The 26,480-nt window shown below is 38.4% G+C and overlaps 3 protein-coding genes across 3 annotated transcripts; 1 reads left to right on the top strand and 2 right to left on the bottom strand.

Moving 5' to 3' along the window:
* Positions 1–31: 31 nt before the first annotated feature.
* LOC131776625 (RNA cytidine acetyltransferase-like) lies at positions 32–24,722 on the top strand. Its single transcript, XM_066171426.1, has 28 exons — positions 32–161; positions 1,066–1,157; positions 1,915–2,086; positions 2,654–2,776; positions 3,382–3,443; positions 3,652–3,766; positions 4,307–4,414; positions 4,967–5,100; positions 5,476–5,569; positions 5,686–5,784; positions 6,345–6,481; positions 6,714–6,971; positions 7,647–7,743; positions 8,312–8,428; positions 15,845–16,021; positions 16,296–16,412; positions 17,472–17,605; positions 18,566–18,614; positions 19,088–19,184; positions 19,938–20,048; positions 20,604–20,717; positions 21,152–21,207; positions 21,727–21,777; positions 21,881–21,949; positions 22,524–22,622; positions 23,061–23,134; positions 23,421–23,523; positions 23,964–24,722. Exons 1-28 carry the CDS (start codon positions 54–56, stop codon positions 24,030–24,032), a joined length of 3,036 nt encoding a protein of 1,011 aa, XP_066027523.1. The 5' UTR covers positions 32–53; the 3' UTR covers positions 24,033–24,722.
* Positions 10,019–11,277, bottom strand: LOC136282823 (trace amine-associated receptor 1-like). Its single transcript, XM_066170751.1, has one exon. It carries the CDS (start codon positions 11,275–11,277, stop codon positions 10,234–10,236), a length of 1,044 nt encoding a protein of 347 aa, XP_066026848.1. The 3' UTR covers positions 10,019–10,233.
* Positions 12,746–14,370, bottom strand: LOC136283119 (trace amine-associated receptor 1-like). The gene has a single exon (XM_066171424.1). It carries the CDS (start codon positions 14,342–14,344, stop codon positions 13,292–13,294), a length of 1,053 nt encoding a protein of 350 aa, XP_066027521.1. The 5' UTR covers positions 14,345–14,370; the 3' UTR covers positions 12,746–13,291.
* Positions 24,723–26,480: the final 1,758 nt, after the last annotated feature.

Genomic DNA, 26,480 nt, shown 5'->3' with positions numbered 1-26,480 from the left:
TTCGAGTGTGCATACATGACGAAAAGTTTGCAACACGTGGAGACCTCAACAAAATGGTGTTGAAGAAAGTGGACAATCGCATCAGAGTTTTGATTGAAAATGGCGTCCAGAAGAAGCAGCGATCACTGTTTGTTATCGTGGGCGATAAAGGAAGAGATCAAGTAAGTAGAACCATAATTGATAGGTCGTTCTGAAGTCTCAGTATCCCTGAGTAAATTCGCAACCAACGAAGAACGTTTGCCTACGTACAAAAGCGATGTAAGTAGATTTGTATGTTTGTTTTCATCTGCGTCTCACCAATAAACGTCATATGGCAAATATCCTGTTTAGAGAGGCAAAATTAGTTTTCAGCCGGTTCGAAGTGAGGCGTCTTATGGTAGAATTGGATGTCTATGGTCGTATGCGTTTTGCAAGTTATTCAGTGGTCTTCCTAAATCTTATTTCAGCTCCAAATTAACATTCTTATTTTTGCATGCCGTGAGAATGGTTTGGATTTTTCCCTCTGCGAGTAACGTAACATGGAACTGCAGATTTTGAAAAATATCTCCTTGAAAGTCAAATTTCTGTAACAACTGTGCAACTGTCCTGGCGCATAACTGCCATGTGACAAGCTTGAGACCATTTGAAGCATTGAAAGAGATAGTAACATGTAACTGACTAGTATTGCTTTGGGGAGAACAAATAGTTAAAAGAACACAACTGAATCACTAATGAAATACACCCTAACAACGGTGTATGTGACATGCTCATTTACACATTTAACTTATGCAATGATGAATGAAAGTATTAACTTCTTAGACCTGATATCATAATGTTGATGATCAGGGATGAATGGGAATCTTCTCTCTGAGCATACACATGCATGTACACACGTGTTATGTATGCATATCTGTCCTAATGTCAGCATATGCAAATAATATATTAGGCTAATTCATTGAGCAACTGAATATTGCTTTTAGTTTATTTAAACACACAGAACAGTTAGGTATGCAGTGTACATGGAAATATATATGGATTTGTAGAGACATGCAACCAGTCAAATATTGCTTTTTTAAATTTTTTGAGGTTGTCATTCTTCATCACATGCTATCCAAGACAGCAGTCAAAGCAAGACCAACAGTTCTGTGGTGTTATAAGAAAGAACTAGGATTTAGCAGGTAATGGAATTTTGTATCATGGCTTGTTCTTTATTATGGCAACTGTGTTACTGTAGTGGGATCTTACCCATGACCAAACAAATACCAAATTATCAGTTACTCAGTCTACTGAAGTTTATGTGTTATGTCCCCTATGATAAACATCTTTTTTATGTCAACGATCTAATATGGCTTTAAAATACATTTAATAATATTATTTAGTCAAAATCAACCTAAGTGCAGCCCTATTCTATATTCCTGAGTCTATTTCCAGCATATACATTCACAAAACAGACAGCATACACTGTAACTCTTATAGAACTGGATTAGGAAGCCTCCCAACTCTTTCAAGTCATGTTAAGCTGTGTCTTATTTTTCCCTTTAAACAAACTTTATTTATGTAGTTCTTGTAAATTTTACAGTACATCACAATTTGCTAAATTGATTTGCTAGTGTTGTAAAATGTACCAATAAAAATGAATATCTCAGGCTAGTATTAAAAACTAATAGACAAGTACCAACTACTTGTTACTCTTTAACTCCCTAGAGTGATCAAGACAGACTTTCTCCATACAATATCAATACAATTCCAAGCACATGAGTAATGAGAATAAAGAAAAATATTGATTAGTGGATTATTAGTTGATCCAATACCAAATTCCTCATACTAACATCATAGGAATTGTAAGGAGATAGTAAGGAGAAAAACTTATGAGATGTTGGTAAGAGAGTGAAAGGGTTCAGCTGTAAATGGTGTGCTTTTGTTTTTCTTTATCAGTCACAGAAAGAAAAGAATGAAGCAATTGCAAAAGAAAATCAAGAGTGGAACCTTAGATCTGAAGAAGGATGACCCATTTGAGTTGTTTGTATCAGCTACAAATATTCGCTATTGTTATTATGCTGAAACCCACAAGATACTTGGAAATACATATGGCATGTGTGTGCTTCAGGTAGGGATGATGAACGATTTCCTTTTTCTAAAAGTGCATTGTCATTGGAAACTCCTTATAAACACTGCTTTTTGCGCCATTCATAACTTGCTCCTTCAAAAGTCTATTACAATGTCTTAATATATTTACCAGATTAACCCAGGCCTACAATTTCCATGAGTAACTAAGACAGAATTTCTCCAAACAATATTGATACAACATTAAGAAGAAAAGTGATGAAAATTGGGAGATTATTAGTTGATCCAATACCCAATTCTTTGAACTAAAATCGTGATAGTTTTGTGACAAAAAGTAAGGAGAATTTCAAAATAAGATCCTGAGAATAAAAGGGTAGTCAGGCAAAGTCAACTTATGTTCCCAGCTGTTGGTAAGAGCTTAGCCATGCAGATTCCTACCATTGATTGACTTTACAAGGAGTTTTCTCACTCTCTTAGGTGTGGTGCTGGTCCATAATAACTTACTCCCCCCCCTCTAAGCTATTAGTGAGAAACACTTACAAGTTAGTTTTTAGGTATTGAAGTCTGTTTTTGTTCCATGCTCCTTTTTTCCATATCATGTCTTGTACAGGATTTTGAAGCTTTAACACCAAATCTACTGGCCCGAACCGTTGAGACAGTCGAGGGAGGCGGTTTGATTGTACTTCTGCTAAGAACAATGTCATCTTTGCAACAGCTGTACACATTGGCCATGGTAAAATTCTGTGGATTAAGTTTCTACATCTCATAATTATCCAGGCAATAATATAGTAGTTTAAAGTTAATATGCAGTGTATATTAACAGGTCCGTGATAACAAACTTCCTGTTTACTGCTAGGATAGGAATGTCATCATGTAATATGTACTGAGGAGTTATAATTATAATGTGAAAATAGTTTGCCAAGTAAATGATAATTAACTCTTAAACTCCCAGAAGTGACTAACATGAAACTTCTCCCTACAATAGGCATATATTATTCAGCAAACAGGTAATGAGAATATTCAAACTTATCAGGTAGAAGCTGCTATCTTGATCTAGCACCAAGTTCTTATAACTAATTTACAAAGGAAATTTGTAGCAGCTAGAGGGGAGAATTAACAATCAGATCTTGGGAGTTAAAGGGTTAAAACACTTGAAGGAGACAGTGATAGGGACACTTAGCCATATTCAACAAACAAAATTGTGTCTTTTAAATCCAGCCACCAAAATGCAGTCAGTATATCAAATTAGCTTCTTTATTGTATTGTGCTGAGGGGAAGGTCAAACCCTAGTTGCTTCAAAATACTTGAATTATAGTGTAAATGAAATGTGTTTCTTAGGATGTACATTCCAGATACAGAACAGAGTCTCATCAAGATGTCGTTGGAAGATTTAATGAAAGGTTAGTACTTTGTTTGTCACAACCCTAATTTTTAATTCAAGAATGGTACTTAAAGGAAAATAAGATGTTTATCACTCTTAGAAGGTAAAGGGTTGATGCATAAATCCTGTAAAGCACTTATGTTGATTTATATGTGAGGACAGAGCTTTCAGTATCTTGAAATTTGGCTTTTATGTGAGAAAGTTATCTCTTTTTTTGCTTTCAACAGATTCATATTGTCGCTGACCTCAAATAAGAATTGCATGGTTATTGATGATCAGTTAAACATTCTTCCCATCTCTTCTCATACTCTATCAATAACTGCATTACCACCAAAATCAAAGGTAAAGATTATCATTCCTGTATTCTAAGTTCAGTGGAGAGGTAGTTTTGTAGTTTATGGTTTTTCATGTTGTGGTTGAAACTATAAAATATACAGGACTTGAGCACAATGAATGCAGTTATGCTGTTTTCCTACCAGAGTAGACTAATAAGACAAAGAAGCTTCAAATTAATGGGGTGAACATTCCTGCAATTTTTGGTCTTAAAAGCCTTAAAACTTGATTATTTCTTGAATGGTCTCAAATATCCTGAAACTTGACTGAAGCCTAGATTCCCAAAGGTTTTGAGAATTGGGGATAGAGAATCGTAGATAGAGGATCAAGTGTCAATGGGGTGTCAAATTACAATTGAGCGTTACAGTTCTGTATTTCAGACACATCATAAGTATGTAATTGTTGTCATTTAGCAGGGTAAGGCAGACTTGCTAATAGGAGTTAAACCAATAAAATCAAGCCATCTTAAAGCAAATTTAGATGGAAAAATTATGCAGATGCAACACAGGCTAGTGAACATGTATGTATATGCCATTTCTTTTGTTACAGGAAGAATCTATGACTGCAAATGAAATTGAGCTAAAGAGTTTGAAAGAATCATTGCAAGACTCACAACCTGTTGGAGGTATTGTTAACTGTTGCCGCACTCTTGACCAGGTCAGTTTCTTCAAATTCATGTTTATTGACTTTGTGTTTTTCATTGAAATTTGTGATCAGAAATCATGAAAATGTTTAGAATTCAGACTCTTAATAACTTCTGCATAAAGAGCCTCTGCCCTGATAACAGTTTTCCTTAATCTGGTTGTATGACAACAATTGACCCATACGTTGGGAACAGGGTGACATCTTTTAGTTGCAAACCCATACTGTGCACATGCACATGTGCATGTACTTTAACGAGCTCTGAAGGGGTGCAGAAAGCCTTGCTTTGGTTGCCCTAGTTGATGAACAATTGATGTGACTAAAGATAGATTTTAAGAACAGCATTGTGAAATACACTGCTTTGGAGGACTGGATGATTTAAAAACGATTGCAAGATATGGTCAGAGACACTTTAAATAGACAAAAACTCCCTCAACTGATTTACATTTAAGAGTACATTTACTTGTACACCTACATTACAAAAATTTACAGTTAATGTACTTTCCCCAAAAAAAAGAAAAAAGCAAATAAACACTCCATTGACTATACTTTTGGTTACGTTCCTAGGCAAAAGCAGTCCTCAAATTCATTGAAGCAATATCAGAAAAGACCTTAAGAAGCACGGTAACACTAACAGCGGCCCGCGGTCGTGGAAAATCAGCTGCCTTAGGACTGTCATTGGCTTCAGCTGTTGCATTTGGGTATGCTATTAAAGTTAACCCTTTACAGTCCCTAACATCAGTATGTATATTCTCCATACTGTTCTCTAAACATTTACTAAGGTGCAGACAAGGAGAATTTGTTTAATATTCTGGAGCTTCTTTAGTTGGAGATCTTTTCCTTTATTCTCATGATGTTAATGTTTGATTCAGGGATGATATGGTAAGGAGAAATTAGGTGCCAGTCACTCTTAGGGTTTTAAGGGGTGAAGAAATTAAATCATAAGAGATATGGTGAGATCTCTAGGGTAGAATGTTAGATGTTAATATCTTGAACTTACCTTTCATTGGAATCAGACTCGTTTTCTTCTCTTGAAGACTAACAAATTGAATTTACCATTTTTCTTGATGTTGCAGGTACTCAAACATGTTTGTGACATCACCAAGTCCAGAAAACTTGCACACTTTGTTTGAGTTTGTTTTCAAAGGATTTGATGCCCTGGAATTCCAGGTTCGAAAATGAAATCTGTTGCAATATTGATTCATTTTTATCTGTATAGATTAAGATATACATGTTGTTCAATGTTAACAAGAAAAGGTATATTAAGTGTCTGTAATAATTGACAGGAACATCTTGACTATGAGCTGGTGCAGTCAACCAATCCAGAATTCAACAAAGCAGTTGTAAGAGTGAATATTTTCAGGGACCATCGACAAACAATCCAGGTATCCATTAAAAGAGGAATGTTTCTCATTCCAATCAGTGCTACCTGTATTGACAAACCCCCAATAATAGTATAAAAATGTTGCATATGGACTTATATAATAAGACTTGTAAAGCCCTGGATATGCTTTTATTGAAAGCATTGGACAAAAATGCATGCAGGAGGGTTTGCACATAATGACATGAGCAGGGCCAGAAAAAGTTGTAAGGCCCTGCAAGATGCAGGCTGAAAGAAGGGAGGAAGCCATGAAGGGGAAGCAGGAAGGGGAGGGGCAGCATACTGCTATTTTATGATCTAGCCTGAGCTGTTGTACACAGACTCATGCATCATAAACTCTTTTTTGTCTATGTTTTTTATGAAGGAGTGCACTGGGCTGAACAGGTCATTTGATAATTACTTGTATTTGACTTGGATGGGGATTTCTACTTGGGCTCCCCAAACATAATAATCACTGTAATTGACAACAATTCATTTCAGGGCTACTCTCTCATGCACAATCAGAACAGTAGACCAACTTTAGTGGTCTACCACTAAAATTTAACAATGAACTCTCCTTTTCAGTACATTCACCCATCAGATGCCCACAAACTTGGCCAAGCAGAGTTGGTTGTTATTGATGAGGCTGCTGCGATTCCACTGCCTTTGGTCAAAGATCTCATGGGGCCATACCTTGTGTTTCTGTCATCAACAGTGAATGGGTAAGGGGTGACTAGGCAAATACTAGAATTGTGTATGATATGGTCGCAATGAGGTCATTTTTGAGTTTGAAGAATCACGAGCATGTGGTCCATTTACGCTTCAAAGGACAGGATGAGGGGTACTGTCACTAATTGCGAATGTGTGGAACTACTTGTATCTTAAAATTTCTTGGTTTATCAGCATGGGTGAACACTAAACTTATGTGGCATACCTGCGTTTGTTCACTTTCAGGTATGAAGGAACAGGCCGATCTCTCTCCTTAAAACTGATCCAACAGCTTAGACAACAGAGTACAACTCATGGTCCTTCCAGTAAAGGCAACAGTTCCACACCTTTGGACCGCAGTCTTCATGAAATCACTCTGAATGAGTCCATTCGTTATGCACCAGGTGATGAGGTGGAAAGATGGTTAAACCATCTTCTCTGTTTGGATGCCACTGTGGTACAAAGGCTGTCTTGCGGTTGTCCATTGCCTGAAAACTGTGATTTGTATCCTTCGTAGCAATGACAAGATTTTTATTGTGCTTTTCAAGTCCTATCATGTTATGGGCAGCCCCAGAAAAAGAAGGAGAGAAAAGTTAGGGGAAAAGAAACCAAAAGATGATTGAAAGGGTGGGCTTAAGTAGGAGACTAGATTTTTATGAGAAAAGGGAACTTATGTGTCTATTTTGTCTTAGCCTGTTTCAACTGTTTTTTTAGTAAAAGGCAGATGGTGAAAGAGGAGTGAACAAACAAGTGAGGCTTGAGTCCAGAGGAAGAACCAAACGCCCCTCACTTTTCACTCCACTGCTACTGTTGCACTGTTTACTATTTCACTCTGTTTTACCCTTTACACTCTAAAATCAGTATGCATATTCTCCATATTGCTCTTTATAAAGGTGCTGACAAGGAGAATTTGTTAAAAAAATCAAGAGTTTATTAACTAAAGGTGGTGATTGTTTGCTTTATTCCCATGACCTGGATGTTTGATTCAGAGGTAATGTTGTGAGGAGAGAGAAGATGCTAGTCACTCTTAGGGTTTAAAATGTTAATACTGACTGAAAGCCTGGAACAGGCTGATCATGATGCCTACATTTTTTCCTCATTGTAGTTACTGAAATTTACTTTTATTTGAACAGTAGATGTGTTCCACCTTGGCAGCCCTTAACTGGTTTTTTTTGTTAGATATTACGTCAATCGGGATACACTGTTTTCTTATCACAAAGCGTCTGAAGTCTTCTTGCAAAGGCTCATGGCTCTTTATGTAGCTTCGCATTACAAGGTAATTAACTATTCTCTTTGATCTTTTATTTGAATGTGACTGTACAGTGTACATCAGTGCTCAGATTAGAGCAGAGGTAGGGCAGTTTTTGTCATTCCTGTATGAATGGGGGAACCAGTGCATGTCACTTGTGGGCATAACATAGCAAATGGGTCCTTAATCTTGTTCATTTCTCCTACTGACTAAAGTCGACTGTCATGTTTTTTTTTTCTACAAAATGTTCAACCAAATTTTTTATTATTAATGGTTGTTTTCCTTTTGTTTTCTTTTGTTAAATTCCATTTTTGTCATATTAGTTCTGAGGTTTTTTTGCTGTTATATATTTTTTTTATTCATATGGGCTCTGTAGCATTGCTAGGGGCACATTGGGCCCTCAGTGGTTATGTTTGCACTTTGAGGGGTGATATTTTGCCAAGAAAGAATGATACCAATGTAATCAGCTCTACCCTTGGTCTACAAGTTCTTTCTTCCTCGTCTCTTTCATTTGCAAGAGGAAATTGTTGCTTCCCTATTATCAGACCATTGTGGTATGACAGTTTGCACTAAATTCATTGTCTTTCATTTGCAGAACACTCCAAATGATCTACAGTTGTTATCTGATGCACCTGCACATCACATCTTTTGCCTGTTAGGCCCTGTTGATCCTGCTCAGAACACACTTCCAGAGGTGTACTGCGTGTTACAGGTGAGAGCTTGCAAAGCAAGGTACAATAAATTATGAAAAAGGACATGTCCCCAACTTGATTTGCATCCCTGCTAGGGACTGTACTGGCCCCTGTAGCATGTGATAACTAGGACGGTTAACTAGATGCTGATTATTTGCGGATCATTTGCAGTTCAACGTGATTCAGCTATGAGCATTTTATTCACCGCACATGTGTCAAAGTTCCTCTTACAATCGATTTATACTCATGCTGATAAATCACAAGACGAATTACATGCCTAGAGTTCAAATGGTCAGGATTTGATCAACTCTTTTAGTCAGTTCAGTGAGGGTCTGTCCAGTCTTTCATACTTGGATTTACAGTTTAAAACTTCAGTCCTTATAACTGCATCCGTTGTTTAATGTCTCAGCCCGTGGCGTGCAATCAGCGCGTCTACAGCTTTTCCCTGATGCTCCGCACAGCATTCCATGGAGACGGTGTCGGTCTTCTTCCCTTCAGAATCTGTGAAATATACCACAACCACTCTAACCATCCGCACCCTCTTTTTATCTCTTGGTGTTTTCCATCTACACTCATTGGTCATTAAATTGTGACACATCTGTTTAACTTCCACATGTTTGACTTTGTTGGTCTTACACATCGTTACCAGTGACAAAGCGAGCGTATTCTATGCGTAAGGAGACGACCAACAAGAGAAGACAGAAAAAATGTATTTCCTTCAATCTCATGACCTGAGATTTGATCATCCTGTGATGCCATAGACATCCTGCTTTTCCGAGAAACACGTCGCCATATATTTGTTAATAATTCAGTTTGATTATCTATATTACATGTTTGATATTGGTTGTGGTCGCATTGAATGACGTTCTGATTATCCTGTATTTAAGAGAAATATTTGTTCTTTGGATTAACCAGTGAGTAAGTAGCCTACCTGTAGCCGTACCCTTTCCCTCCCCCCCCCCCCCCCAGGTGAAACGGAGGCGAGGTTTCCGTTTCACTTTGGAAGGGGAGGGTACGGCTACACGTAGGCTAGTGGGTACCAAACTGCGTGACCGTATATGTCTTTAGTTTGTCACGCTCAAAAGAGAGACATCACACATAATTACTACTGTAGAAAATCTCTTTTTTTTAAATTTCAAGTTACAATTTTTCTCTTCCTAATTAGAATTACGAATTAGCCAGTCACGCCAAAGAACTCTAACCTTGCATTTGGAAAACTGACGTGGACATTTTTTCGCGTACTTTTAGTTTGTTTTCGCGGAGTCTTTAGTTTGTTGTGCGGAGCTTTCGTTCCCGTAAATTTGTAACTCCTTTGTTTGGAGTTTGAAGAAGTTTCGGAGTTTTTATTTAATCTTTAATAAATCATATCTTTAATTTCACCTAGTCAAAAAACCAGCGGTCACATAAAGTGCGTTCTGAGGTATTTTCGTTCCGAGTACAGTCTTTTTGTTGTATTTAAGTGTTTTCGTACTTATTGACGTTTTTGATAAACAAATTACGGCGGTTGAAAATATACGTTCTCTAAGGAGAGAAGTCGTTGTCAGAGGAGATAAAAATTGTTTTTTCCGAGCTGTTGCTCTAAGGAGGGATGAAACAGGCAACGAGAAACACAAGGAGATCAGTGGGTCGAGTACCAGTTTGTTTCAGAAAGATCCAAAGGTTTTTGAGCTGCCACTCCTCGCTATTTTCAACTACAAACAGTCATGTTGCGGTTTCTTCAACACTAACATTTTCTACCCCTATTTCTTCGGCTGATCTTCAAGTAAAGTTTAGAGCTCTGGGACAGTTTGAAAACAGCACTTATATTTTCTCAGTCTTCGGCTCATCACAGTTTGGTATCTAGTACTTCCTCTTCAAAATGTAGTTGTTGTTGGTCACGATTAGAGATATCTTGTAATGTTTGGAGGTTTCGAAGCCGTGTTGGTGTCGTCAAAGCTGCTGTGTTGGCAACTCTAAGTTCAAAGTCTTCAGTGTTCACAATTCGCCTTATCTTACAGCACCGAGCTAACGCCTGTCGAAACTCCGGTACTCTATAAGCATACACAACTGGATTTACAAATGCGTTGGTAACATTAACAAAGCTCATAGCTACAAAACACCTCCACGGTATTACATCGTGAAGATCGAGTAGAACGTTTAAACTGAAAACAGAAGCAAAAGGTAGCCAGCAAAACAAAGCAAGGGCAGAAACAAACAGCAAAGTCTTTGTCAAGCGTTTACTTTGTAAGTCTCTGGTTTGCTGAAGCGAGCTTGCGACAATTCTTCCTTGAAACTTTCTCCTTATGGCGATGTTACAACCACAAATGAGGATAATTGAAACAATGCAAATTGAAAACCAAACGAGAAAATAATATTTACTCAAATTAGCTATTAAAAATATGGTATCCAAGGAGGCTAGTGTCCACACTACTATAATAACTATGCAGTATGCCCGCACAGATAGCGTTCGGTGTCTAAACGGTCGGTATATGGCGTAAAACCTCTCGCATGACATAAAGGTCGCAGTTATTAATGATGCTACCATCGAGATGTTGTCAGCGATGGTATAGCAGTAGGAAAAAAGCTGGCTCATATTTCCTGACCAAAGCTGATAATAGTGTTTTCCAACCAAGTAAATGTACAAAGGCAGAGTTACAGCCCCTAACATCAGATCGGCAACGGCCATATTGATGACGAGAAACAAACTTTTCTTTCGAAGCCTCTGGTTAGTGACAAAAAGAACGATGGTGAGTAGGTTTTCTACGACTATCAAAATTACTGCCAATATGAAAACACTGCACCAAACGATAGCTTCAGGTTTGGATGGAAAATCCATGGATGATGTAGACTTGTAGTCTTCGCTGATATTATTTGCTGATGTGTTATTCATTGCTGACATTAACAGACTTTAACGATCTCGGCAGACAGCCTGTGCAGGTGTGGCTCACTTCATCGTCGTCGTTGTCACTGATACACTAGATAAGCTGAAGCGATGTTCACACCTTGAGAATTTTCCGTGACAAGCTTTGTATAAATGAATAATATGATTTTTTTTTTTTGATTTTTTTTTTCAATTAAGTTAGATGACAATTTTCCTCCAAGAACTGTATGAGATGATAATTTAATCCCTCGAGTTGGTGTGCTTATTGCAATAAATAACTTTGTGCACTGCTGAATTTTAAATCAACCAGCGAAGTCTTCCAATTTTTATAAACCAGCTGGTTAAGTCTTGTGCTCCCATAGTTTATTTCAAGAAACTAAAAATGGGAAATTTGAATTTCGGTAAAGAAACAGATAAAATGCAGAGTACGATTGTGTCCAACAATGTTTGTGAGCTCTATCAATGGTCTCAAGCTATAATCTTCCCCTAAAATGGGAGGCGGGGCGGTTGTGGAACTAGGATCATGTTCGCTCAGAAAATTAAAAAAAAAGTTCAATAAGCGAAGACAGATGTTAAGAACTGTTTTCTTTAGCTAATTGTGACTACATGGTACGCTTTATTAAAACTCTCATTTATCTAGAAGTCTTCAAAAATAGCCTCTATTACGTAACGCGGAAAAACGGACGTTTCTCAAGGGAAGAGCTTGAAGTCCATCATTTCTTTTCTTGACGCAATTCTCCAATACGATTGGCAACCGACAACTACCGACATTAATTTGTCGGTAGTTGCCTGCATATTTAATGTTTTTTTTATCAATAAACTGTTAACATGTCGATGAGATACGCAACCAATCTGTTTGGAAATTAATACATGTAAATACTCGATTATGTAGGCGTCTTCCAACAAACAACTCATGGCTCTGAATTATTAACTGAACTTGTAAACCACTCTACTACATCTTCCGCCATACCACAGTTAAAGTTATTGGTTTTATTCGAGAATGATACACTCCCGAAAACAAACCCGTAAGATTAGTTTCTGCCGTAAGGAATCGAGTTGAAACATTTGGGGGCGAACTTATTTTCCGTCAGCCGACTAATTCGCTTAAGTAGTATGGAGCGAACTTACTTGCGCTGGTGCGAAACGTCCTCAAACCGAGTCAATCCCGCACCTCTTGATTTCGTTCCAAAGCACGAAGCATTGAAGCATTTTGTGGCCGATCAAAATAATCCAAATTTTTTTCTTGGTACTCTCCTTACAGGTTTGCCTTGAAGGTGATATTGTCACGCTCAAAAGAGAGACATCACACATAATTACTACTGTAGAAAATCTCTTTTTTTAAAATATCAAGTTACAATTTTTCTCTTCCTAATTAGAATTACGAATTAGCCTTGCATTTGGAAAAATGACGTGGACATTTTTCGCGTACTTTTAGTTTGTTTTCGCGGAGTCTTTAGTTTGTTGTGTGGAGCTTTCGTTCCCGTAAATTTGTAACTCCTTTGTTTGGAATTTGAAGAAGTTTCGGAGTTTTTATTTAATCTTTAATTAATCATATCTTTAATTTCACTTAGTCAAAAAACCAGCGGTCACATAAAGTGCGTTCTGAGGTATTGTCGTTCCGTGTACAGTCTTTTTGTTGTATTTAAGTGTGTACAGCCTGTTTTCGTACTTATTGACGTTTTTGATAAACAAATTACGGCGGTTGAAAATATACGTTCTCTAAGAAGAGAAGACGTTGTCAGAGGAGATGAAAACTGTTTTTGCCGAGCTGTTGCTCTTGGGAGGGATGAAACAGGCAACGAGAAACACAAGGAGATCAGTGGGTCGAGTACCAGTTTGTTTCAGAAAGATCCAAAGGTTTTTGAGCTGCCACTCCTCGCTATTTTCAACTACAAACAGTCATGTTGCGGTTTCTTCAACACTAACATTTTCTACCTTGATTTCTTCGGCTGATCTTCAAGTAAAGTTTAGAGCTCTGGGACAGTTTGAAAACAGCACTTATATTTTCTCAGTCTTCGGCTCATCACAGTTTGGTATCAAGTACTTCCTCTTCAAAATGTAGTTGTTGTAGGTCACGATTAGAGATATCTCGTAATGTTTGGAGGTTTCGAAGCCGTGTTGGTGTCGTCAAAGCTGCTGTGTTGGCAACTCTAAGTTCAAAGTCTTCAGTGTTCACAATTCGCCTTATCTTACAGCACCGAGCTAACGCCTGTCGAAACTCCGGTACTCTATAAGCATACACAACTGGATTTACAAATGCGTTGGTAACATTAACAAAGCTCATAGCTACAAAACACCTCCACGGTATTACATCGTGAAGATCGAGTAGAACGTTTAAACTGAAAACAGAAGCAAAAGGTAGCCAGCAAAACAAAGCAAGGGCAGAAACAAACAGCAAAGTCTTTGTCAAGCGTTTACTTTGTAAGTCTCTGGTTTGCTGAAGCGAGCTTGCGACAATTCTTTCTTGAAACTTTCTCCTTATGGCGATGTTACAACCACAAATGAGGATAATTGAAACAGTGCAAATTGAAAACCAAACGAAAAAATAATATTTACTCAAATTAGCTATTAAAAATATGGTATCCAAGGAGGCTAGTGTCCACACTACTATAATAACTATGCAGTATGCCCGCACAGATAGCGTTCGGTGTCTAAACGGTCGGTATATGGCGTAAAACCTCTCGCATGACATAAAGGTCGCAGTTATTAATGATGCTACCATCGAGATGTTGTCAGCGATGGTATAGCAGTAGGAAAAAAGCTGGCTCACACTTCCTGACCAAAGCTGATAATGGTGTTTTCCAACCAAGTAAATGTACAAAGGCAGAGTCACAGCCCCCAACATCAGATCGGCAACGGCCATATTGATGACGAGAAACAAACTTTTCTTTCGAAGCCTCTGGTTAGTGACAAAAAGAACGATGGTGAGTAGGTTTTCTACGACTATCAAAATTGCTGCCAATATGAAAACACTGCACCAAACGATGCCTTCAGGTTTGGATGGAAAATCCATGGATGATGTAGACTTGTAGTCTTCGCTGATATTATTTGCTGATGTGTTATTCATTGCTGACATTAACAGACTTTAACGATCTCGGCAGACAGCCTGTGCAGGTGTGGCTCACTTCATCGTCGTCGTTGTCACTGATACACTAGATAAGCTGAAGCGATGTTCACACCTTGAGAATTTTCCGTGACAAGCTTTGTATCAATGTATAATACGATGTTTTTAAAAAATTTTTTTTTTCAATTAGGTTAGATGACAATTTTCCTCCAAGAACTGTATGAGATGATAATTTAATCCCTCGAGTTGGTGTGCTTATTGCAATAAATAACTTTGTGCACTGCTGAATTTTAAATCTTTCGTTGTAAATATTAGACAATCAAGGCAATACTGTCTTAATGAAAACATTAACGATTCCCTCTTTATCAAATGAGATAAACGGGAACGAGTTTTGAGTGATATAACTAAGCCAAGCCTGCCACCGTCATTTTGGATCTTCACCTGGGAAGATTTAAGTCACGTGCTAGGCAACGTATAATCAATAACAAGATAGAATTTCATTTCAGGCCTATTTATCAATTTTGTGGTGTGTAACTTTCGCATTTTAGTACGTTGCATGTATGTTGAATCTTCAAATTGTCTTGAAACTTAAAAGAAAATTGTTCTTTAAAAATTCACTGAAAATCGGTAGCTAAAATTGTTTGTTTAGGTGTTGTTTGATTTTCGTGTTAGCTTGTTATTTCGTCAGTCGCCGGCATCTTTTGTTGCTTCACACAGGAAAAACACACGCGACGAAACGTAATGATCAATTTTGTCCTCAATCCCACGCCATAACAGAAAAAGCTTTTGAACATCTGTAAACTCCGAGCGCTTCGCAGTAAGTGATATTTTCAATAAATTTTCGGATTGTTTTCAAGTTCAAGGATTGTAAATTACAATTTTATGAAAAACGAAGGTTGTTCTGTTATTTCAGTGTGAATCCTTGCATGCCTGCCAGTCGCTGGCGCCGCTTGTTGAAACTAAAACGAAAAAAAAAAACTCGTTTAAGATTATCATTGGCTTCTTTTTCACCCCACCACTATTCTTAGCAACAAAGGTCGCCATTTCGTCTGTTTATTGCTCGCCAAAAACTTAAATCTAAAAAAAGCCTAAAAGATACGCAACCAATCTGTTAGGAAATAAATACATGTAAATACTCGATCATGTAGGCATCTTCCAACAGACAACTCATGGCTCTGAATTATTAACTTGTAAACCACTCTACTACATCTTCCGCAATACCACAGTTAAAGTTATTGGTTTTATTCGAGAATGATACACTCCCGAAAACAAACCCGTAAGATTAGTTTCTGCCGTAAGGAATCGAGTTGAAATATTTGGGGGCGAACTTATTTTCCGTCACCCGACTAATTCGCTTAAGTAGTATGGAGCGAACTTACTTGCGCTGGTGCGAAACGTCCTCAAACCGAGTCAATCCCGCACCTCTTGATTTCGTTCCAAAGCACGAAGCATTGAAGCATTTTGTGGCTGATCAAAATAATCCAAATTTTTTTCTTGGTACTCTCCTTACAGGTTTGCCTTGAAGGTGATATCTCCAAGTCTTCCATCATGAGCAGTCTATCACGAGGCAAAAGGGCATCTGGCGACCTTATTCCCTGGACGATATCGCAGCAATTTAATGATCACGATTTTGCGGGTCTTTCTGGAGGAAGAATTGTCAGAATCGCTACCCATCCTGACTTTCAAGGGGTATGAATGATTCGTTTACATTTATTTATTTATTTTTAAGTTTGCATCTTGCCCAAGCAGGGGCAGATCTAGGATTTCTTAATGATTTTGTAATGATTTTTGATGCAGAAAACAAGTTATTTTTGGTGTAGAAAACAAGTTATTTTTGACGCAATGGCCTACATAAGCTTTAATATAGAATAGTAGAATTATCTCCATCTCAAAAGGTAGCAATTTGAGTTGCACGATCTTCAAAGTAACCATTGTGAACCTGCTTATTTCTTTTTTGCAATAGATGGGTTATGGTCGACGGGCCATGAATCTTCTTATTCAGTATTACGAGGGAAAGATTCCCAGTTTAGCTGAAGAACGCAAAGAAGACGGACAAATCTCAACTCTGACTGGAGATGAGGTAAAAATGAAAAGTGCATCAATATCATCGTGAAAGTTTGAAGGTGCATTTGAAAAAGATCGTGGCCCAAAAGGTCAACCTTTTCATTGGCCAGTTTTTGACGGAGTGGAAAATAATAGCAAGTACTTAGTTCAATAGTTCTGTTTTTTACTAATTCGTAGTTCACATTAGACATTTGTAAACGTAATGTATGGAGGAAGGTAACAATAGCGAGGAAATAATACGGTAAAACAGTACAGTAACGTTCTTTACTTTGTTCAGCAGGTTGAAGATCCGCTTTCTATTTGTCTCAGAAAAAGTGCAGGTGTCGCACAAAAGCTATCTATGACTTTCGTGAAGCCTATTCAATAAAAATTTCAAATTTGGCCATAACCTCTTCGCTTCTCAGTCAAGCGATCTTTTTAAGCATTGTGTTTGAGGGCGACTTTTCGACTGAGTGTCTTAAGACCAAAGCCAAATTAAAACGGCCAATCAGAAGAAGGGAAAATACCCAAGGAAGCCATTGAGAACTTGAAATGAACATAAAGCCAAAAGCGCGGGAAACTGCCAGCGATGGTTTTCATCTGATTGGTCGAGAGGATGGCGCGAGATCTTTGATCCAGCACAAAGTGACGAAAGCAAAATCATTGCAATCCTAGATTCCTTGTGACACTCAATTGAAAATTGTGCCATTCAGAAGTTAACTTTCGATATACTAATTCCTTAAAGGATTGGGCTGCAGTGCAAGCGTCTTATTGGGACGAGTAATAGCAAACTCGCGATCGTTTATTCAGCCGGCCATGATTGATTGAAGTGGACAGTGGGGAGAGGGGCAAAGAAATTCATGTGCCCCCAACCCCTCCCCTCTCCTTCCTTTTTACTATCGTTCACCCCTTTTGTTGAAATTTATTTCTCTCCCCAGCTTTCCGTGGCTGTAAATTAAAAAATGGCAGCTATAATTTTCACCATGAAAATACTGAGCACTTAGGTGCCAAAATTACGCCTACCCTGCAGGCTGTTAAAGGGTTTGTTACGGCAGTTCTAACTGACGTAAATTCAAAATGTTCATTTATTTCATAGGATGTTGGCCTACTACAGGAGGTGATAACTCCTCGCAGTAATCTACCGCCTCTTTTGTTAAAACTCAGTGAAAGACCAGCCGAACAACTGGATTATTTGGGCGTATCCTACGGCTTGACAGCTCAACTCTTAAGGTACTGAGAAAATTATTTCTTTCATCGAAAAATATACAGTCGAAACTCCTTACAGGACCCTCCTTCGTAATTGTGCTCTTTCCCTCAAAACTTTAACCTAATTTTGGGACCTATCATTATTTATCGCCTAGGGAAGTCGGAGGGTTTTGTGTGTGTCACGATGAAATTTACCAGATTCCCCCCCCCCCCACCCCCCTTCCTTAAAGTACCGTATTATTCCAATGATCCCCCTCATTGGGAATCAACTGTTTTTGGTCCCCCTGTTGTTATGTTGGTGTGAACAGACTGATCCCCCGTCCGTTGACCCCTGAAAACCATGTGACCATGTGATCTCCAAGAAAACCTTCACGTCCTTCCTCCCTTTCCTCCCAACCCCCCCCCCCCCCTTTTCCCGGGGGGCGACGAATAATGAGTGATGTCTTACTCCTGTGCAATCTCTGTAGTTGTGGCTTTTTATAAGCGACTGGGAGCACCTTCTAGACAACCTCGCGTCAATCATGTAACATGTAGGAAGATGATGATTGGAAATATATGAAAATGAGTGCACTGTGCACTTCGGTGAAAAAACAGATATAAGCGATCCTCGCAGCTATGAACAATACTGAACTAGTAGTTGAAATAAGACCTGAAAAAAATTCAGGCCCGTACGGGATTTGAACCCATGACCTCTGCGATACCGGTGCAACGCTTCAGTATCGCAGAGGTCATGGGTTCAAATCCCGTACGGGCCTGAACTTTTCAGGTCTTATTTCAACTGCTAGTTCAGTTGTGTTCATAACTGCGAGGATCGCTTATACCAGATAGGAAGATGTTTCTGATTTTACACATGCCCTTGCTAGAACAGAATGTTCAATAGGCTATTAAGACACAGCAAAATTTCTTTTTGCGAGATTTCGGTAAGTTTTTTTCATAGAAAAAAATACAATTTTTTATGATTGTTTTTCATTTTATATCTGTTAGATTTTGGAAGAAATCCGACTTTGGTCCTGTATACCTACGCCAGACGCCGGTAAGGAATTTAAAGCATTTTTTATCTTTCCATCGTAGTATTGTCTCAATTTTCTTCGTAGTTTTTTTCATTTTCTGAACGAAATTCTGTGGCAGGATATGAATAAATATTGAGTTAGCAGGAATATTGGTCAACTCTGATGCTTTGTTCAGTCTGCAATGAAAACTATTTGTTGTGAAAAGACCGGCTAGCGGTCATTTTATTTATTTATTTTGGTTGTTGTTCTCTCAACTTAGCACTTGCATATGACTGTACTACTACAAAAGAGACGGTAGCCTTTGACAAGCCCTCACTTTAGATCTGCAGAACGCGCGTTTCTCTGCCCGCGGGAAGATTTGAGACGAGTCGGGTTGAGGTTTGCCGGGGATCTGGCACTAATGATAAGTTCCCTCCCCCTTCCCTAGACTTTGCAAGTTTAGTACTGTCCAGAGTGTTTTTTTTTCTGACAGGAATCGTCCCTGTTTACTTTCTAGAATGATTTGACTGGCGAACACTCTTGTATAATGTTAAGACGACTCTCCGATCAAGAAGAAAACTCTGATGACAACTGGCTGCAAGCCTACATGACTGGTGAGTGGTAAAGTCCTATAAGACGCGAAGAATTCCGTTTTTATTGAGAGTTTTTTTCGTCTTCCAGCTTTCCAACGCTAGATATGCGAAAGACAGCTCCAAAAGCTTATGAAGAGGTTTCAATAAAAGCCGATAACCAGCGGTCTACCGCCATCTGTAAGACCTCTCACCGCCGTCTGTTGAGCCTGCGCTCAACAGGCACAGCCGCCTATTACACCATCGACAGCCGTTTATGGCAAAATATTGTTGACTCGCAAACCCCCAGATTAATTTTTAGATGGGTGTGGCTTAGTTTGCAAAGATTTCAAGGGGCATATGGAGTAATGGTGTTAAAACATGAGAGAAAATTATTACCATTGGGAGAATTTTGTGTAAATTACTCGCCGCGCAAACTGACAGATTTGCGCTTTGCAAAATTTTGTACCACGTTAAAAACAGGGTAAAATCTGGCATTTACCCTTTAACCCCTACGAGTGACTAGCATCTAATTTCTCCTTACAATATCGTCACTGAATCACACATTAATGTCATGAGAATGAAGGAAATGAACATCAACAGAAATTCTTGATTGTTAAACAAATTCTCCTTGTCAGCACCTTATTAAATGTACAGAGAACAGAATGGAGAATATGAATTCTGTTGTTGGGGTGTAAAGGGTTAAGATATCGCTTCATACTTTTGAAAGGTGAAATACAAACGTAAGGTAAAGTTATCTTTACTCATTTGGCTATCGGTGTTTCTTTATATTCTCAGATTTCCGCCGGCGTTTTTTGTCCCTCCTTTCCTATCAGTTTCGCAACTTTCAACCATCTCTAGCGCTGAGTATTCTGAACAACAAGAGTTACAAAGGAATTAAAGGCTCAGGTAGGTAAATTTACAATTAGATTATGACCTCGTGATTTATATCGCGTAGTAGTTGATGACGGCGAATCGCGCATCGACCTTCGCGCGTAGAAATTGAGAGCGAATTATCATTTTTTAGTGTAATTTGCTTTTTGTTTAAAACGTATTAGTAAGACAGGCTTAGACAGATTATTTTATAATCGCGATACAATTAAGATACACTTCATGCCACTCGGTGAACTCTATCACTGAACAGAGAACGAGTGGTGGTAATGTAGCTGATATTTTCTAACTTGTCATCGATTACCTTTCTGCTTGAAAATATACAGAAATTGCGAGGAGAAGTTCATTTTTGGTTACTCCTGGAGGTGAAAAGATCAAGTGACCAAATGGTACGAGCACACCAGAAGGTCCATCCTAAAAGTTCGCTTCTTCTCACACTGAAATCGATACACCTTCATGAAACTTCTACCACTTAGCAGTAGAGCTAAAACATCAGCAGTGCAACTTTTTTCGTCCACCATGATAGCTTGCCTTCTTTAAATCGTCTCAAGTATTGTTTTTATTGCTCCTTAGGTTTAACAAAAGGTGAGCTAGAAGCTGTTCTTACAACTTACGACATCAAGCGATTGGAACTTTATTCGCGGAATATGGTGGATTATCATCTGATCACGGATTTGCTTCCAGCGGGTGAGAAACTTGAAATGATTTCTTATCTTTAAAACAAGATTAGGAAATTTGAATGGCCTTTTATTTACAAGTCAGTCTTGAAAACGGAAATAATTTCCCTTTTTTTTTTAGAAGCCCTTCCTAAGTTTCAGAAGTCAGTTCTTCATGAATGATATTCTTGGAACTGAAGGAATTTACTAAAGGCAGAATTAAGGCTACAGAAACGGTGGAGTTATCAGAACAAAATAGCCCCCCACTCCCCTCCCTCTCCGTCTTTTGCGAGACCAAGATGGGGGGAGGGGAGTGTCATACTCCTTCGCAAGACCCTCTTCCTCTTATAATACCTCACTTCACTCGAGATTGTAAACTGCAAGGAAAATCTTGTGAAATAACCAAAGTAAATTGAATTAGAAAAACGGTGCCTATAATGACATGATATCGCTTTTGTCGCACAGTCTCCAGGTTATTTTTCCTTCAGAAAATGGACTTCGATCTTTCTGCAGTGCAATCGGTAAGTTTGAAGAGCATATTCCGTTATCGTATAATCTTGGGAAGTTTTCTTTGCGCCTCAAGGACTACCAACATTTGGAAGCAGACTGAGATTAGAGAAATGTATAAAGGGGGTACGTTTCTGAAGAAACTGTGGTGCTGTGTCGCTGAAGGGCATTTCAAGATAATTTTGTTTATCAACTGAGTTCATATTATAAAGTGGCCTCCGTAAAGAATTTTATAGCTGACGTCGGAGGTACCATGAGCTCATTGATAGCGTTGCTCCATCGTTCTCTATATAAACCACATACAACCCAGAATTTCCCTATTCGCTCTGACAAAGGACTAACGGTCGAAACGTCAGCTTTCAAACTCTGTACGGCGACCAATTTACATTTTTAACTAAGTTGATAAAACCAAAGTATCTTTGATTACAGAACATTAACAACGGAGTAAATTTAAGAGGTTGAAAATTTCAAGTTAGTGTGCACGCATGGCTTAGTTTGATAACTAATAGTGTACGCTCTCTTTTTTCCATCAGGCGATTCTTCTCGGACTTGGACTACAACACAAGACCATAGAGGCCCTTGAGGTATATGTTCGTCGTTAAAACTTAAATACATATCCTTATATATTTAATAGCATAGATATCACAAAATATGGTGGTTGTTATGTTTGTTTCTTTGTCTTTTCAGAAAGAATTAGAGCTACCATCATCTCAGTTACTGGGATTGTTCAACAGAACTATGAGAAAAGTTGTTCAGGTAAAACTCTAAGAACTCTACCCTCTTTTAAACCGTAGTAAAGTATGCTAAAATAGAAATTAGTGAAGCTTTTTAGACATCGATGTCGATGTAGGGTACAAAGCCTTTTCACGGCAGTTCTATCGCTGGAAAAAAGAACTTAAGTTTAAACCTCTGCTCTTAAAGAATTTTCTTAAAGAAAACTTTGTCAAGATGTCAAGAGTTGCGTGAGGAACAGAAAACTTAACGAATAGATTCCATTTTTACCGTGTGTCTGTTCAGTAATAGATCACAGATGACGGACGTCAAAAAGTGGTAAGAACAATTAAGGGGCGCACGGGGCACAGCTTAGTTTGTCACTTATGGTCTTGTTGGATTTTGCCTTCTTCTTTGATCTATTACTGAACAAACCCACGGCGACTTGGAATCCATTTGTTTCATCAGAAGCTTATAAGCTGCTGGTTTTAATGATATAATCCTAAAGACCACGAGCAAGAAGCAAAAAGTGTGCGTGATTCAGATTATCATTTAAAATACGACGGTCTTCTGTTACTTTAAGGTTTTATTTCCACGTTTTTTTCTTTTCTCTTTACAGTGTTTTAGCTCTGTTCTCGAGTCATCCTTCGATAGTCAAGTCACCAAAGAAAGAGAAGTGGCTATGGAGCCGTTAGCTCAAGGACTTCAAGAGGATTTGGTTAGCTTTCTACTTCATCGTATTACTACCTGTTACCCACAAAACTCCAGTCATAAGCTCCGTCTCTTTTCCTTTGCTTCAGTGACCGTCAAGATCTAAATATCAATTACCTGCTCTGTTTGCTCTATATCTTACACTGTTACCCCTCTATTTCTGGGTGCTAAGCAAATCCTTTAGTTAATTGACAGTTTTCTTTCTTCCTTTTACCTTTCTGCTTGATAAATTTAGCAATAATTTTGGGAGAAATGTTTTCCACGAGTTACTCTCGGGTTGAAAGGAACGAAACTTCAATCTGTGTCTTATATAGTGTGGGTGTGATTCAAAGAACGGAGGCATGCCAAAGGCTAGGTCGCCATATTATTCACGGGGCGTTAAAAAAACTTCTTTTTCAAAATTTAACTAATATTCATGAATTAATATCTTGTTGACAACTTTCAGGAGGAGGCAGCGAAGGAATTGAAAGAAAAGCAAAAGAAAGAACTGGAAAAACTGAAGAACATTGATCTCAGCGAGTAAGTTGTTTCCTGTCTGTTTCCAGACAGTTCCGCCCGATTTCGGACTCTTTCATCCGAATTCGGACGGTTCCGATCGAATTTCTGATGGTTCCGACTGACTTCGGACTACTGCGTCCATTTTCGGACCGTAGCGTCCGTTTCCAGACGGCACCGTCTGATTTGGGACAGCTGCATCCGTTTTCGTTCCGGGTTCCGTCTGATTCAGACACTTGCGTCCCTTTCACTGTCTGTGTAATTTTACCTGTTTATTCACAGTCGATTTATTTATTGTGCTCTTAATTAGGTTTGCAATATCAGGAAAAGATGATGAATGGAACACGGCTCTAAGTAACAATAAGAACGTCACCAGTGTGATTAGCGTTGCAAGCACAAAGCGGAAGACACAGGTGAATTGAAGTTAAACGTTTTACGCTGTTTCTCTTTTCCACTATCTGTTCTTCGTGCGTGTAATCTTCGTATAAATTCTCATTGCTTTCCCCTTTCCTCTCGTCCTTGCATTTCTTTCCTTTTTTACATCTCCTTTTTTGCTTTAGTTTCTGTCTTCTTTTCCTACTGCATCGTTTGCCTCTCAACTGCTCTTTCAATTTCCCAGATTTCTATTCCACACTTTTTGTTTCTTGACTGATTTTTTCTTCTTCTCTTCCCCAATTTCGCTTAGTCTTCGCATTTCCTCTTATAGTCTTCGTCGTTCTATAACGTCTCTCTGCTTTTCTCTATTCTTGATCCTGATACCACAGCTTATTTACTGCCTTATTGAGTAGCCTTTACTTATAACTTCCAATAAGATGTCTTGTCTCGTCACTTAAATGATGTGTTTTCTCTTCAGCCTTCCAATGATCAAAGCAAATCACATAAAAAACACAAGAAGTCCAAACAGAAGCACCACACTGGTTGAATCTGCTGTCAAGTTATTAAGCATGTCAAGCAGTCTAGAAGACTGAGGATATGCCAATTGTTGTCGCTACTTGTTCGATAAACGTCAGCCTCTACAAGGATTCGGCTAACACTGAACAGCAACGGCAAGATGACGGCAACTTTAGAATTCATTGACCTGTCGTTAATTCTCATCCAAAATAACGAACAAAATGAATATCAGAAGCGTTATTGTCTGCTCTCTGAACAGGGGGGAACAAGTGCTAAAAGGCCGTAAACTGCAAAAATTTCGTGCACTAAAGGACCATGGCGGGCTTTACAATGAAGGACAGAACGTATGCGCTCACGCCAACAGGAATTTCCGAGTGTCAACGCATGCGTAACGCTTACGTTAATGAAGGGTGCAAAAAGCTCTTTAACTCTCTGAGAGCTAAGCGCAAAGCTTATTGGAACGGTGTTATCATGGTTACAAGTTATATCAGGTGGTACGCGCGATTCATGACTTGATGGTGGAAACGATGAATTGACCGCCATCTCCAATCAAGAAGACCCAATTTTCGAGCGTTAGTTCTTCGTAAGCGAGGACGTTGTTCTGACACTTAATTTGGCGAGATTCTGTACGTTTATAGGGAGAGTATTTTTACTTGACCCACTGCCGCACACTTTTTGTTTTGTTACTTAAATACTTTACATTAAAAAAAAAGTAAATAGAGCAATTTTCTATTAAGTGTCGTAAGAAATCCGGAATTGCTTAGATTCTGCTTTACTTCGTTGTGTTACTCTTCTAACCAATCATATTCAGTCAAACTTAAGCCAATCACCACTTGGTCAATGGCGTTCTCCCGCGATTCAGGCACTGAGTTTGCTTGGCTCCTCGCTGGCTGTTGTGGTTTTACGACGCTCAAAGGAATTCAAAGCGCTCTAGATACCAATTCCACGTTGATAGATGTAACAATTAGAAATGTTTCACAGCCCATCCAACGTATCACATCAGTTTTATTAGAATCCGACGAAACGTTTAACTAACTAAGCGCCTTACTCAGAGTTCCTTTAACCTCATAGAGGTGTGTAGAAAAAGAAGTGTGTGTAGATAAGAAAAAAAGGGAGATAAAATCAAATGTCCCAGCGACTTAAGAGAGAATTTTTCTGGAGACCGCGTGAAATCAAAAAAATGTGGCACATGCCTAGAAAAAGCCCTACCTTCATACTTCGCTCAAAGATACCTTAGGGTAAGTCTATAAACGTGGTATAATTTTTTTGTTCAGAACTTTTTTTTTTTCTAGAAAATCACCAAACACTGTATCGAGCCCCAACCGCCATAACAGTGGCCGAAATGAAGCCGACGAGTAGGGCAACAAAAACGTTATTCTTCAAAAGCGCAAAAGAAAGCAAGTCTTTCCGAATATTATCTATTTGTAAACGAGGTATTAAAAAATGATTTCAATCTAATAACGGGATTATTGACATAACTATGAATTATTGGCGAATATTTGAAAATCGCCAAAATTTGATTGATTAAAAATTTCATTTTGGAGCAGTTTTTCAATAAAAATTTTTCCTACTCGGTATAACTCGGAATCACTTGAGATGAGCATTTCTGAAAATTGAAAACGATGTTCTTTTCAAGGATATAAAAATTAATTTGGGGCTCTTAATTACTGCGAAGAAATAGTCCGATCTATTTCGTGCAAATCGCAACGCCGCCGTGTAAATAACCGCAGATAATCCAACTATTCTTTTATTATCGAAGCCATAATTTCTGCAAATCTTACCGCTTTGAGCTGTGCTTTATCAGAAACTCAATATGTTACCCTTACCTTCTGAAACCAGTGATTAAGGAGTGATGTTTCCATTATTTTTGTTTCAAATCGCCATGTTCACTTGAAAAGTGTTTACAACGTCCGGCTTGACCATTTACAATACTCGAAGCTGTTCATAAATCATCGCAGACCATCGCAACTCTTGACTTATTTCTGCTTCCATACAACTCCAGTATGCAGACATCGCTGTACCGAGTGCAGGGCCAACTAATATTTATTTCTTAGTCAGTGTTATGTTTTAAACAAAAACCTGCGCGAATTCACTTAAAAAACGCTGTAGATCTCTTTTGAGTGTTTTGAATCAGTGCCATTCTGAAAAACTACTTTTTGACGTTTTCGTAAATTTAGTCACCCCCTGGTACTGACTATACATGCATTGTTATCGACTCTGTTTCCACGACTTCGCACTTGCAAAGATTATATTTATCAATAGGCACTTTAAGCATGACGTTTAACGGCAAACGGCAAACGCAAGCTTGCCTTTCATTTTGTTACCTATTTATGGAATTCTTAAAAAGATCCTGCACAAAAAAATAAAATAAAATAAAATAACACATTCACGACAAACACAAACCTACTTAATTCCGTGTACACACTCCTAAAGACAGACGACAGAAATTGAATTTTTGACGTTCGCGGGAAAAACAAAC

The sequence above is a fragment of the Pocillopora verrucosa genome, chromosome 8, assembly GCF_036669915.1.
Source record: "Pocillopora verrucosa isolate sample1 chromosome 8, ASM3666991v2, whole genome shotgun sequence".
NCBI classification, from domain to species: Eukaryota; Metazoa; Cnidaria; class Anthozoa; order Scleractinia; family Pocilloporidae; genus Pocillopora; species Pocillopora verrucosa.
The sequence above is the reverse complement of the archived record's forward strand: the minus strand, read 5'-3'. Positions and strand labels throughout refer to the sequence as shown.

Coding starts and splice junctions, on each gene's coding strand:
- LOC136283119 (XM_066171424.1), bottom strand. CDS start 14,344: ATGTCAGCAATGAATAACACATCAGCAAATAATATCAGCGAAGACTAC.
- LOC131776625 (XM_066171426.1), top strand. CDS start 54: ATGGTGTTGAAGAAAGTGGACAATCGCATCAGAGTTTTGATTGAAAAT. Junction 18,615..19,087: donor TATACCTACGCCAGACGCCG/GTAAGGAATTTA, acceptor TTTACTTTCTAG/AATGATTTGACTGGCGAACA. Junction 23,524..23,963: donor GCACAAAGCGGAAGACACAG/GTGAATTGAAGT, acceptor TTTTCTCTTCAG/CCTTCCAATGATCAAAGCAA.
- LOC136282823 (XM_066170751.1), bottom strand. CDS start 11,277: ATGAATAACACATCAGCAAATAATATCAGCGAAGACTACAAGTCTACA.